General features: G+C 46.5%; 1 protein-coding gene across 3 annotated transcripts in view; it reads left to right on the forward strand.

Moving 5' to 3' along the window:
- The window catches only part of AFF1 (AF4/FMR2 family member 1), a 51,103-nt gene extending 39,434 nt beyond the window's left edge, over positions 1–11,669 (forward strand). For 2 of the 3 annotated variants that reach the window (XM_042811430.1, XM_042811433.1), the window contains 10 exons: positions 288–385; positions 2,256–2,502; positions 3,532–3,623; positions 4,102–4,165; positions 4,794–4,930; positions 5,460–5,531; positions 6,094–6,187; positions 6,283–6,326; positions 7,302–7,519; positions 9,065–11,669. In XM_042811430.1, the coding sequence (XP_042667364.1) occupies positions 288–385; positions 2,256–2,502; positions 3,532–3,623; positions 4,102–4,165; positions 4,794–4,930; positions 5,460–5,531; positions 6,094–6,187; positions 6,283–6,326; positions 7,302–7,519; positions 9,065–9,186 (1,188 nt within the window). In that variant the 3' untranslated portion in view covers positions 9,187–11,669. The remainder of the gene's footprint in view (positions 1–287; positions 386–2,255; positions 2,503–3,531; positions 3,624–4,101; positions 4,166–4,793; positions 4,931–5,459; positions 5,532–6,093; positions 6,188–6,282; positions 6,327–7,301; positions 7,520–9,064) is intronic. The other variant, XM_042811431.1, reaches the window with a different exon arrangement.
- Positions 11,670–14,197: the final 2,528 nt, after the last annotated feature.

Raw genomic sequence — 14,197 nt, forward strand, 5'->3', positions numbered from 1 at the left:
CATGAAATGTGCATTTTCAGCTGTGGAAGCACATCAGTTTTCGACTATTGGCAAGGAGAACTTTAGCTTTTCCGTCCCCTCCGTGACAAAATAATTATTCTGTCCAAGCAGAAGTGGATAAAGGTCATTTCAGGACTTGTCAGGGAGCCTGAAATCTGCTGTACTCTGGTTTTCCACTTTGCCAGTTCCAATCTCTTTTCTTTTTTTTTTAATGTGAAACCATCAAACTTAGCTGTTTTGTTCTGTGCTTTACATGAAAGTTGATTTTTTTTGTTTGTGTTTGTTAGAGAGAAAAAGAGAAGGACATCGATAGGAAGAAAAGGAAGTTGGACAAAGAAGCAAAATCACTGCAGTCTTCACCTCACAAAGACTCCTGTAAATTGAAGTGAGTATACAGTGGTGGGATGGTAGAAAAAATGCATTAAACTGAGCATTTCTTTACAATTTTAAAACAGAGAAACCTTCCATGCTTCCTGTGAATTTGCTTAACATAATGTGCCTTTGGAAACATAATCTGCTGCAAATTTGTCTGCCACGTGGCTGTAGGAGCATAATTTTGCCTTTTTGTTTGTTGCAGATATGCAGTTGCCCTTAGTGTCCGCCATCTTTCTCACTCTTTGCAGTGCTCAAGTTGATGTTTTGATGTTTTGGTGCTTGGCCTCCTGCCATGCTTGCACTGTGTTGCTGTAAAATTGCATGCGGTGGCACTTGTCCCAATTTCTAGCAGTGGAGATGAAATGAAGGCTTGGCCATTTCAAACACAGATATATCCGTCCTGCAGTTCAGATTGCTGAACTGATCCCTCCATTACACATAGCTCAAAAAATCTGTTGAGGCTGCAGGAAATGAAATCGCTGGTTGTGCCAGTGCTGCTTTTCCTTCTAGGCTGATATCCACACAGTGGCACTGCCATCTTTCAGAAGAGATGCTATGCAACAAAACAATTGCACAAAGTCTGGTGTCTGAGTTGGAAATACTGCGGCAGACTGCCTGCCTGCTGGGACCCTGTCTGACTGCAGTGGTAATCCCTTGTCAGGAGCATTTCCCTTCTCCCCTCAAATTGTCCCAGTGTGTAGCTGAATAGGTGCACATCCACTGCGCCTTGTGAATCACGCCAGGAATTTCAGGTGGCCTTCATAGCCAAAAATGTCTCCTTTATTCCAGCAATTGCACGGGCAGTGCTTCTGGTAGTTCTGCTGAAACTCCCTCCATGATTTGCACAACAGCATACCGCTAGCATTTTGGCTAGGTCTGCCTGAGGGCTTCCAAGAAAGTATCTTGATGGGCAGCGCTCCCGAGAGAGGAGGCTGGTGCATCCATCATGAGCTGCTGCAGTCATTTTTTGCTTACTCAGGGCCATCATGAGCTTGAGGTATTGGCTTGGATTTGTTGAGGTTTGCATCCTGACTCAGCTGCTTCTCTCCAGGGAAAATCTTGACAGTCAGGGTCCATGTTTAGCACTCCTCACTCTAAACACTTTCTATTTTCTTGGAAACTTAGAGGAACTGAAAGAAAATAATGTAAATGAGCGTCAGTGAAATTAGGTGTAGAGCTACCGAGTTCTGCTTATAGCTGCAGGAGTTCCCTTGTAATCCCAACCCCAGATGGTCAGAAATTTGGCACAGTATTATTAAATATGATCAGCTCCACTCTTTAAAAGCACAGCATTTAAAATCTTTCTCCCTTGAATCCTCACATGTGTTGTCTAGTAGAGTTGGCAAGTCCTAAAGAACCAACTGTGCTTACTTCTGCTGAGGCCTGCATGGGGTCATGTGTCAGGGCAAGCATCAGTGGCTGCAGAAGATGCCTTCTTCCATAGCAGGGGGAGACAGGCAGTGCTGTGATTCCCTTGCGATCTTGGGTGACTGGTCCTGGGGATTTTCCTCTCTGGAATTGCCCCCTCCCTTTTTCAGTGAGAAGGTGTTGTGGCATTTCTGCAGCATCCTGACCTTCTGCTTGCACGTTTCCTCCAAGGATGAGTCCAGAGGCTTATTCCTACCTCAAGAGCAACTTGCTTGTGTGTTGTTGGCAGCTGAACACGTGGTATCTAATACACAGCAAAGTCCCTGAAATTTTGTTTTTGTTTCTGTTAGAATCTTTGTTAATAAATCATCTTGCATTTCTGAAGAAATTTAAACAGTATGGGCACACAGTGCATTTAAGGATGATTTTTTATTTAAAAAAAAACCCAACACCCTCAATATTATATAGATACTGTATTCATCCCAACTGCAAAATTCACTTCCCATCTCCAGAGCATGGAACACTTCGTCTGAGACCCAGAACAAAGATCTCAGGCAACCCCTGCCACTGCTGCCCGCGTCTCCCCTGCATCCTGCACAAAAGCCAACCAAGAAGGCCCATAAAAGACCCAGGAGTGAGAACAGCCAGCCGCCTGCCACTGCCAGCAGCACTGCCCTGGACACAAGCAACCACAAGGATCCTTCCTCCAAGCAGAAGAAGATGGTGGAAAACCACTCTGAGCAGGTGAAGGGTAACAAAGTAGGTATTGGTTATTAGTGGTGGGATGTGTCCTGCAACTTGTAGCTGCCATCTAATTCTCTTTAGAAACCTGTCTATAGGATGTAAGTGAGAAGAACAGTAAACCAGCCACCAGAAAGAGCTCTTTGAAACATGTTTGTCCCTTCAGTGGCAATCTGTGACTGTATCTTCCTAGCTTGAATAGCCATGCTGTTGTATTGCTACTCACTTTTCTGTTTTCATCTCACTGGTGAAACTCAGTGTGAAAGGGTGACCATGTATAAAAAAGAATGGTGTTTATGACAGGAACTGGTCCTGAATGTAGGCAACTGCCAGTAAGGTATGGTAGGTGTAAAGAGAAGTGTGTGTACAAAAAACGAACTAACAAAAACAAGTGGATTGCTTGCGAGTAAGAAATAACCAAACTCTGGTTTTGGCTGCAACCTGTGTAGAATTTGTTATAGCTTGCATTAAGAAATATTGTTAGTGATTCTTGCAGCTAGATCTTCGCATTAGTGGCTTAGAAAATTCAGCTCAACTGCCATTTCTGAGTGCCTGTATGTGTGTGGTCCAGAACTTCCACATGCATGCACTCTAATGGAGGCTGTGCGTGCTGTATAAGCTGGCTTCTCACTACTTTCTTTTTCCTGACATTGTAGTTAGTAATGCAGACTCAGGAGTTGCTGTGGTTAAGTGTGTAAGTGTGAATGAATATAACCAGTTCCTGTCTTTTCCAGTGGCTGTGAAAAATGTGCTGCTGGCAGCCTTACTGCTATCTTAGCTATTGTACAAGGAAAACTGCTGCCTAATTCCTGCCTGCTCAGGGAATGTTTGATGGCACTAAAACCTCAGCAGCAGCCTGGTGGGAAGCCAGGTTTTCATTTCCAGTATTGGCCTGGGGTCTAGGAAAGAACAGGGGGAGGAACCTTGAAAAGTAGCTTATATCTCAGACAAATAAACATTTTCACTTCAAATTTAGGAAAGCCGTGTTTTAGAACTGTTCTAAGTGGATCTCTCTAATCAGCTTTATCTCTGCTCCTGATTTTTCAGGGATCTGCAGGGGATGTTACAAATTCTTTACCAGTGCCTTCTGTGCCAAATGGTACCTCCAAACCGAGGAGACCTCAAATCAAGTTTGAAAGGTAAGATTTTGTTCTCTGCCCCTCTGAAGATGGCAGGCAAGGCTGGCCATGCAGTCACTGTGGCTCCTGCTTTGTACTGACCATTGATTTTGTTAGACCTGCCTTGTAACCTCCAGGACATCCTCACAAAGCAATGGTCTCTCCTTTTAGCAGCCCTCAGTTTGAGGGAAGCTGTCTAGTAGAAGTCAGGTGCTTGTTTAACTTGCAGACATCCCACTCTGCACGGGACTGTGCAATGTGCCTGACAGCTAGGGACGCTGTTGGTTTCTCTGAGTCCTGGCAGGTGGCAGGCCAGTAGGATATGAACCTTTAAACAGGCACATGACATTCATGTAGTGATTCTTCTAAATCTGATGTGTGTTTGATAGCAGTATCAGCTTGTATTGGAGTCACAGCATCATCTAGATAAGGTTAGCATTGTTACTTCCCATATCCTTTTTCTCTTACATTTGTTTTCCTCTGCCTGTCTCCATTTCAGACAGCATTTGACAGAATATTACCTGGAAGAGGCCAAGAAGATGAAGCATGAGGCTGATGCCATGGTAAGCCTGAGCCCTGTGCTTGACACTGCTTTTCCTCTGGGATCTCACACCAGCAGGTACATGATGGAACTGTGCTGGTCGGTGTCCCTTCCACTAGTGGAACATGTTCCAGTCATATGTGGGGAGGCTGTTTTTATTTACCAAATTTTCAGGCACTTCCCTTTGTATAAACACATCCAGAGACTGTACCTGGAGAACAGGAATAAAAGCTGACTGCTCTGCAAAGCTATCACAAAGTCCTGGCAGCTGAATCAGAAAGCCAGTTGTAGGGCGGTTTGCTCTGAAATACCAGAGTACTGGTGATAACTGCATTGCTGTTGAACAAGACTTGGAAATGCCCTTTGCGAATATAAGCCCCAGGTGCTGCCAAGAATGCCTAGAAAGTATTATTGCCATAGGAAAAACACTTGCTGTGGCAGAACACAAGGAAGAGAGGCCAACAGTGCAAGCACACAGGGCTGGTGAGCAGGACAACGTTAGGGGCTCAGCAGAGAGCCTTCCTGGAGACCTGATGTGTGTTTTGCAATTTCTTCAAATTCTGCCTATTTGGAGAGAGAAAAGGAATTCAGGTACACTTGAGATAAATAGTTTTTGCCTTTGTGTGAAAGTGAGACATTTTTTTTAACAGATGGACAAGACTGGAAAGGCCTTTCAGTACCTTGATGCTGCCCTTTCCTTCGTTGAATACGGGATGGCCCTGGAATCGAATGCAGAAGCACCAAAACCTGCTTACAGCATCTTCGCTGACACAATAGATCTCCTCAAGTAAGTGGCTTTGGAACCATGATGGTCAGGCAGTGTGCTTGGAGGGAAGCAGTGGTTGTGTTGTTTGCTGGTATGACATCTGCAGGCAGTACAACCCAGGGAGCCCTATGCTAGATAGAAAAGAGACAGGCACCACTTTATTCATATTGAAGTTGACGGTTGTGTGTGTGTTTTCAGCAGCTGCTATGACTTCCTTCCCATGGAGCTGATTGGAACAGCTGCCAGTAATTTTTTTATGGCAGACTTCAACATTTTTAAATTTCACTGCTTTCTGATTTTAATGGACTGTGTTTTCACAATGCTTTTTTGCTTTGTGAGAACTCCTCTCAAGATGTCTTACCTGGCCTGGAATTAATATTCCACCCTCAGTGAGGAGAGCTCCTGCTGAGGGCTTCAGGCCTGCACCCATGGGGGCATCACCTTTCTGGGGTTTTGGAGCAGTGTTTGAGGCAGTGGCATGCAGTTGTTCTTCTGAATGGACTTGAGAGCCCTGATGACTGACCAGATGCTGTTCATTTTGTTCCCTCAGGTACGTAATGACACTAAAACCCTTTACGGATGTCTCGGCATCTTCACATGAACATGTCTTTGCTGTGTTATGGTGCGTAGCTGTTTTTCTGACTTCTTATTCTGTTTGTAGACTTACTACAGTAAAAGTCCTTTTTCATTTGGGCGAAGGAATGAGTTAAATGGGAATCAGAGTTCTTCAAGGGAAAAACCAATATAAAAGCCAGAGCAAACTGAAACATCTTTAAAGTGGGCTAGGATATAACAAGAGATCAGGCATGGAAGGTGCAGGCTCCAAAATTTGACCTGTTTGTAACTGGAGAGTGTGAAGGCTTTCACCCCAGGCAGAAGAATGTGATTTGCTTGCCCACATTTTGGCTGTGTAACTGATGCTGTATCTGAGCACAGCAGCTGCTGCTGCTGGTTGAGGGCTCACTCAGCCCCTGGCGTCCAAAAGGGCTGTGCACCCGTCTCCTTAAAACATAGCCCTTCCTCTTTTTCACAGAATCTGACTCTTCTTAAGTTGAGCAGGAGAGGAGATCCTGAACTTGGTTTGTCAGAAAGGCTGCTGGCTGCTGGTACTGCCTGGTGTGGTCACTGCTGGTACAGTAGCACCAGGCATGAGTGCTGACTCTTGACTGTCTTTCTGTTCACAGCATGCGCTGCCAGTCCCTCCTGCACATGGCAATGTTTCGTTACAAAAGAGACACTGCAATAAAGTATTCCAGGATCCTGAACGACCACTTCAAGGTAGGGCACTTGTGTTGCTGTGCTGCCAGCTCAGGGGCTACAGTTCGTTCTGGTATGGCCAGGAAAACTAACAAGAGCTCTCTTCCTTGCTGCAGAGTTCTTCCAGAATAACACAGGCACCTTCTCCGTGTGTTGCAAGGTAAGGTGTGAAAATCTGCATCTGCTAAGGTGTGAGCAGAAACTGAAGCAGGAATCTTTGAGATGCTAACTACATTTGAAAATGACTTGCTACCCACTCCACCTTGCCGCTTGACATCACGTTAGGGGGCACAGGGGTGTTTCTGCTCTCTTTCTTGTCTTTGGCATCAGTGAAGGATTTTTTTATTATGGGATGAGATCCAGAGAGTCATTGCCTGTCCTGGGGATCAGTTCTCCACCAGGACAGTGGGGAAAGCACTGTGGCTGTGTTGCTCTCAGAGCCCCTGCTCTTGTCGTCCTTCTATTCCATGTCTGAGATCTCTAAGACTCTCTGGAATATCATGCCCATCTCCCTGGCTGCTACCTAGTAAGACAATGCTTTTACATCATGCTAGAATCACTTTGAAGTGATACTTGTATATTTTTCTCTGTGTTAGTCATCAATTAAGAAAAAGAAACTCATTTTCTGATTTTTGAATTATTGAACATTTGTCACTTTCCTATATTTACAGCACAGTTCTTGTATGCATAGCAGCAAAAGGAAAGCTGCCATTTAAGTGTTTGACCCAAAGTTCAGAACACAGCACCTGCACCTTAGGACAGAAGAAGAGTTTTCCTCTGTTTTGCAGTGAATGTATTTGGGAAATAGATGCTTAGTTCCACACTGATCCCCTTTAAAGTCTGTGACTGAGAGGCTCATTTGGTCTAAAGATCCAGTTGTTTTTCTGCCACATGTGCAGTATGGCTTGCTGATATGTAAATGGATTCCCAGGTGCAGTGGTGGAGGCTATCTCATACAAGCAACTTCAACCTGTGGCAGGAAGCAATGATGGAACCTTACCCTGTGGCAAGCGGGCCACACTGAGTGCAGGTCCAGGTGGCACCAGATAGTTCCTGGCATGAAATGTCAGGAACTTGTGATAAGACATTTACCTCTGAAGACAGGCATTCACGGTGGTGTTTCTTTCTCCTGCAGAAGCACAGGCATGCCTTCTCCTCATTCTCCAGTGCCCTCTCCTGCCAGATCTGTGAGTTCTCAGCAGGGATCAAATGGTAGCAATTGCGGTTGCAACGGCGTTGGCTCTTCAGTCACCATCCCAAGCATCACCTCTTCATATGTCAACATCACTTCCTATGTCCTCTATGCGTATAATATTTGGGAACATGCTGATGCACTGTCCAAGAATAATAAGGGTAAGGTTCCTTCACTTTAGCTTTTCATTTTGCACACTGTGTTTATTTGTGTGAACCTATTTAAATTCTAACACTTAGTATAACAAACACCATGACTGCAGGAGAAAGCCTTAAATATGTTGAAAAGACACCTGTGGTGTATTGGCAGGTTTTTGGCAGAAATACTTAGTGATGATATATTGGTGAGTGTTCCAATTAAAAGATTATCTTGGCAGCCTCAGATGTCTATGAACTAAAGGTTCACTGCAGGAAACCAGGCAAATTGCTTTGTGCTAACAAGAGAAGCCAGCCCAGGGGTTTTTCTGCTCTTTGTTTTTCCCTTGCAGGGAGCTTAGGTTTTCTGAGTTGGTTCACTTCACTTTCAATCAGGTTTGTGCCCAGTGGCCTTGTGTTTCATTTTGTTTGTCAGAGTCTCTGGAATTCTTGAGTTGAAAATGGTGAGACTTGTTTCCTGCTATAACAGAGTAAGCAAGCAGCACTTGGAGTCCTTATTGAGTACGTGACCAGCATTTGGCAGTAAAACAACTGCTACATTCTTATTACACAGAATCACAGAATCATAGGGGTTGGAGGGTATCCCTCTGGGGATTATCTGGTCCAACTTCCCTGCTAAGGTGGATTCCTTAAAATAGGTTGCACAGGAAAATTGCAGGCAGGCTTTGAATGTCTCCAGAGAAGGAGACTCTGTAGCTTCTCTGGGCAGCTGTTCAGTGCTCTGTCACCCTCACAGGAAACTTCTTCCTCATGTTCGTACGGAATTCCTGCGTTCCAATCTGTGCCCACTGCCCCCATCCCTGCACAGCACAGAACAGAGCCTGGCCCCACCCACATGATTCCCACCCGTTAGATATTGATAAGCACTGATCCGATCTGCTCTCAGCCTCCCTCCTGCAGGCTGCACAGCTCCAGCTCCCTCAGCCTTTCCCCATGCAAGAGGTTCTCCAGGCCCCGATCATCTTTGTCGCCCTCCGCTGGACTCTGTCCAGAACTTCCCCGTCCTTCTTGAGCTGGGGAGCCCAGAACTGGGCACAGTGCTCCAGATGTGGCCTCACCGTGGCAGAGCAGAGCAGGAGGACCATCTCCCTCACCCTGCTGGCAGCACTCTTTGCAACGCACCCTAGGATCCCACTGTTCTTCTTGGCCACAAAGCGCCAACCTGCTGTCCACCAGGACACCCAGGTCCTTTTCCACAGAGCTCCTTTCCAGCAGGTCAGCCCCCAGCCTGTACCGATGTGTGCAGTCGTTCTTTCCCAGGTGCAGGACATGCCTCTCTGCATGAACCTCTCTGCCCAACTCTCAGCCTGTCCGGGTCTCGCATTTTATAGTTTTACTGTTAAAAATACTGTTTTTGTTGTCCCATGACACAAACAGTGGTGGACAAGCGACAGCCCCAGTGTGGACACAACTCAGTCAGCCCACACAGTGCTCGTAGTGCTGTTGTTCATCACACACATGGTGTTTTGGGGCGAAGGGATGTATTGCCAAACATGCTGTGCCTGTTGCGTGAAACCAACCAACCGTTTTCTCTCTCTAATCTTTTTGCAGAGTTTTTTGCTGATCTCAGCACAGCGGTGTGCCCTCTGGCACTGACCAGTAGCATGACCGAAATGGTACACTACACTAGACAGGGTTTACATTGGCTGAGACTGAACTCAAGTATGCCTTAACTGGTGCTCTTGGTGGCTAAGTACCTTGAACTCTTTTGCACTTTGGAAGCTTCAGAAACACTCTGGCTTGCTGAATTATTGGATACAAAGCACCTGCAAGGGAAATGAATAAAGGTGAAGTTATCTGGTTACACTGGAAAAAAATGAACTTTAATTTTAGGGTAGCATTTTGTTGCCTTGGAAAAGAAGAGACAGAGGAGGGCCTCAGCATTGATGGCGCCTTCGTTTAAAATGGTGAAGTGCAATGAATCGTCTGAGTGGCTCTATGTGTTGATGGTCTAAAAACATTTCTATTACGAATAACCAGCAGGACAATAATCACACCTGAAGAAGTGCCGACAAGAAGGAAATCTGCCTCCAGAAGTTATTATGCAACACACCACAGTCAGTTGTGTGCCTGAAGGAGATGTGAAATGAGTGTATTGGCGAGCATGGGTGCAGTCCATCGTGTTGGATCTTTGTTTTTGGATGGCGAGTGGCATCCCCATCACCGAAACAATGTGGTACAGACAGCAGAGTGCTCTGCCTCACCGGCCCCAGCCTCACTCACATGCATTGCCTGCCAGCAGCTGCACTGATGACACCCTGCCACTGGTGCTGCACGTCCACTTCCAAAGTCACATCACTGTGCCTCCACCTGGCCTGGCACACACCCTAAATGACGTTGCTCACCATCTCGCTCTGTTTCACCTGTGGAAGCCAAATGCAGCTGGGGCTCAGCATTGGCCCTGTGATGGAGGGATGTTGCTCCTGCTGAGGACACCTCGTCCACTCACGCTGCGCCCATTCGGGGGGAGTGGACAGATGGAGGGCTGTCGTGGGTCACTGTGCCCACTTGAGTACTGTTTTGGGTGGGAGAGGTGGGACAAGAAGAGGCCACGTGGCCTCATGGGGCACAAGATGAGTCCTGTGTTTGGATGTTGGCCTGCAGCCCTTGCTGGTCCCAATGAATATCCAGGAGCAGGATGTGGATACCAAAATCAAATGCCCTTTATGTGGGAGGTAACCGTGTACTCTACCTCAGCTAAACCACAGAGTGGGCCCAGGGATGTGGAACTTGTCTTCAAGGGAACACAAAAGGGAATAGCAAGGTGTTTGCAAGCCTTTGTCCTAGTCAGGACTTTGTCCTAGTCAGGAGTTGCATATTTGGAATTGTGATTTGGCAGGTGGCAGTAGCAGTGAAGGCAGCATCCACAGCACTTGTAGGAAGACAGCCTTCTGTACCCAAAGATTTCCTGTTGCATGACAGCAGCATCCTGCCATCGTCATATCTGATAGTGTGCCTTAGCCCTCTGGTCACCTCTCACATCCCTCCCAGCTGCGGGAGTGGTGAAGAGGAGGATGATATCCCAAAATAAATTGCGCTTACAGGGAAGAACGTATCTCTGGTGAGTTAGCTCCCTTTCCCTACATCATTTCAGGGTGGAGGAGCAGATCTGCACAAGTGCAGCAGAACCCCTTGCAAAACACCTGCTGGGAGTTCGGAGACTCACAAGAATCTGCAAAAAATACTTGGAAGCAAGGGAAGAATCTGCATTACCACACATAAGTCCTGCAGGAGCGGCTTCCCCCTGCCATGGGCTGGCCCAGCGATGCTGTGCCAGAGACGCACCTTTGAGTTGTCCTATGTTCACTTTATTAAAAGCCTTACTGCATTTTGGGGATAGGCTGCCCGGGGCTGTGAGAGGGAGTGACTGGGAGCCTGCTTGCTCCTGGCATGCAGAGTGGAGGGTCGCTGCTGCTTTCTGATTTCTCCTTGCAGCAAGGCTGTGTCCAGGTGCTCTAGCTGAGGAAGAGGGCAGGGAGTGCTGTTGTTGCTGGAAGCAGCTGGAAGGTGGAACAGGGGCTCTCGTTTCAAATCCAGAGGGTGGGTGGAAGCAGCGTTTTCTTTCTGTTGGTGGAAGAGACTGCTTAAATTGGAGCTAATTTTCTGAAAGCCATTGTATTTCCATCATGAGCCAGGTGAGAGGCCTGTGAGGGTTAGGGAAAGGTGCCCATAGTTTTCACCTGAGTCTGATCAGGCCCTTTATAAAATGGGAAGTAAAAAAAAAAAAAAAAAAGGATTTGCCATTAGGAAATAAAACTATGCATCTAAGGAAAATTAGAGGTGATGGTTGAGTCCCTGAAGGAGAGGAGGCTGTGGTGGCAACGCAGCATCATTTCCACGCAATATTTATTTAGAAGAAATAATAATGTGTTTGAATTGTTAAATGTTCTATTTTTAAGATACCATTTATTTAAGAGTTGAAAAGCTCCACTTCCATGGAGACAGAGATCTCTTCTGTACCTGAAGGTCAAAGTCTGATTGCATTGTCCTTGTGTTTGGTTTTCTCCCTTCCATCTTGGTTCTCATTACAAACCTGTACACCTTAAGCTTATTTTGGGGACACGTGTCCCTCTTGTACATAACCTCTGCCCTGTGTGCGACGGAGTGTCCGACATGGTCAATTCGCTCATGTGGGTAATAAACAATACATGAAGTAGCCCATTTGTTGCGAGTCGTTGCCAGAGTCCTCGTGTTCTCAGCTTCTGGGAGAGGAATTGCTGTCTGCCCTCTGCTTTGTTTGCTGGTGGTGAATGTCTGTGCTCCCAACAAGAGCGATTTCATGTCTCCGCACTGCTGGGATACGTGTTTAATTCAGGTCTTTTCTGCAGTACACTTTGCACCTATCATGTTTGCTGCTAATGGATGTGGTTTTTAATGTAGCAGCTGAAGCGTTCAGAATACCGGATCCTGTTTTAAATGCTTGCTGGGTTTGTTGCTGTTACAGATAGTGTGCGTGGAAACAGATTTTTTTTAGGTCAATGCACTTTTTCACTGCACACTTAAAATCCTAAGGGCAAAATTCAAATTGGAATATGTAAAAGAAACAGCCAGTTAGACAAAACCTCAGATGTGAAGCACCCAGTGCATGTTTCAGCTGTGGATGAGGTGAGAGGAGCTTGATGTCACATTTGCAAACATGGTTTGCTGGAAGCAATTGGTGCTTGGAGCAGGATGGAGCTGGGTGGTTTGGTTGTTTATTGAACCATTGTTTACCAAACCTGACTTTGCAGCCATGTGTATTTTATTTTGGGATTTGTTATCTATTCTGGATTAGCTGTCTTTCTCTCTTGGGCTTTGCTTACCCTTTTCAGAGGCAACAGCTTTTGGCAAAGCAGCTGCATGAAAGTTGATTGTGATCTCACTTGGATCTCTCTCTGGCAGCTCATGCTTGCTTCATATTAATTGCTCTGTTAATAATCAAAATCAACAGCGTTTCTGGGCCACTGTCAGCATTTCTGAATGTGTTTCCAAAAATTACTATTCCCGACCCAAGGGTTTGTGTGCACATCTGCAACGTGCTGCCGCTGTTGCTCTGGGGCGTGCTGTGTTGAGGCACAAAGCCTCTGGAAGTCTTGTGGGGCTTCTTTCCTCTCCCCCAGCGTTCCTGAGGTCAGGCTTTTCTTTGGGTCCAGCGCTTTGCATCAGAATGCTTCTGTTCAACCATGCTTCTGTTCAGCCGGGCTTGATGGCTTTGTTCTGTTCCACTCCCACATTTGAGAGGCATTCCTAGGAGCCGGTGTGGCCCAGCACCGTTTGGCACTCCTGCTGCTCAGAACAGAGCTGCTGAGGATGGAGAGAGGATTTCAAATGTCACCGCTGTGATTCAATTTTTTTTTTTAACCCTATCTTGCTCAACATTTTAAAGTGCATGTGAAACGCCACAATTCTCAGTGGAGATGTCCTTAAGGTAAGGTCTGAACGTTGCTGAGCACTGCCTGCCAGGAGCCGGGCCGAGAGAAGGGCACAGGGGATCCGTGACACAGCTTGGGGAAAGGAAAACAAGGTAAAGTTCCCTCCAGAAAAATTGTGTCACAGATCTTTTTGTCTGTCTTCTGTGCTGGGGGATGAACTGCTGTGTGTGCGTGTTTCTGGATATATAAAGACAAGAGTTTATATATAATTAAAACAAACGAATTTTGACTTGCTTGTTTTTAAATTCTTCCAGTGAACGAGATGGTGGTGCAATCTCTAATGGCAAAATGGCAAACAAGCTGCCGGGGGGGTGGAATTTCTTGTTTCAGCAATCCAGAGCTGAGTGACCACAGCTTCAGCTCTCATCCCCTGAACACTTCCCTGGGGGCACCCATGTGTGGCTGTGGCTGCTGCCTCTGCCTCGCTGTGGCCTTTGGGAGGAATAGCAGCATGGAACACCCCATCTTGCAGGACTGAACGTCGACTCCGAGATCCAACGTCCTGATGGCCTGCATCCCTAAGCATTGCTTCTGCAAACATCGACGCACACTTCCACATCACATCTCTCTTGGTGAGAGGTGGGCATGTTTTACTGGGCCATACGCCCTCAGCTTTGACCTTTGTTCAGCAAGAATTTTAACAAAGGTTAATTAATTAATGTTAGTTAACCTGCTAACAGACAGCTGACAGCAGCAGGCTGGCCCTACGGGCTTGAGATCACAGCACTGGGTTGGGACTGAGGGCTGCTGCACAGCTGTGTAGCCTCAGCTGTAAGCATTTAAGCAGCACAGATTCCTGCCCACATCACATCTCTTTTTTCCTTTGTAATTGCCTCTTTTTCCCCTCTGACGGGCTCTGATGGCACGCTGGCTTGCCTCTCTGAAGCCTGCACAGCACAGATGTGTCAGAAGGAGCAGCCATTGGGTGGGGGTAGCTATCAGAGATTTGAGGTTCAGACCAGCAGGGGCCTGTCTACGTGGATGCTGTTTGTCTGCATCTGACTGCAATCAGATGGCTGCAGTTTTGCAGCAGCCTGTGGACTTGATTTTGGTGCCAAAACAGCTTTCAAATTGCAAGCCAAGGAACTGCATCCAAAAACGCTGTGAGGAGACAGCAGCATCGAGCTTGATGACAGAGCCAGGAAAGAATTACAAATGTTAGTTTAATCTCCTGGCTAGGAATGCTGTACTTTCTGCCAGCTCCAGTCAAGAAACCATGCAAAGGTTTAGAAAACAAATACAGATGTGGCAGAAGCAGCCAGCAAAACATAGT

Source organism: Centrocercus urophasianus, unplaced genomic scaffold, assembly GCF_019232065.1.
Source record: "Centrocercus urophasianus isolate 14NV4802_14NV808 unplaced genomic scaffold, USGS_Curo_1.0 seq_13, whole genome shotgun sequence".
Classification (NCBI taxonomy): Eukaryota; Metazoa; Chordata; class Aves; order Galliformes; family Phasianidae; genus Centrocercus; species Centrocercus urophasianus.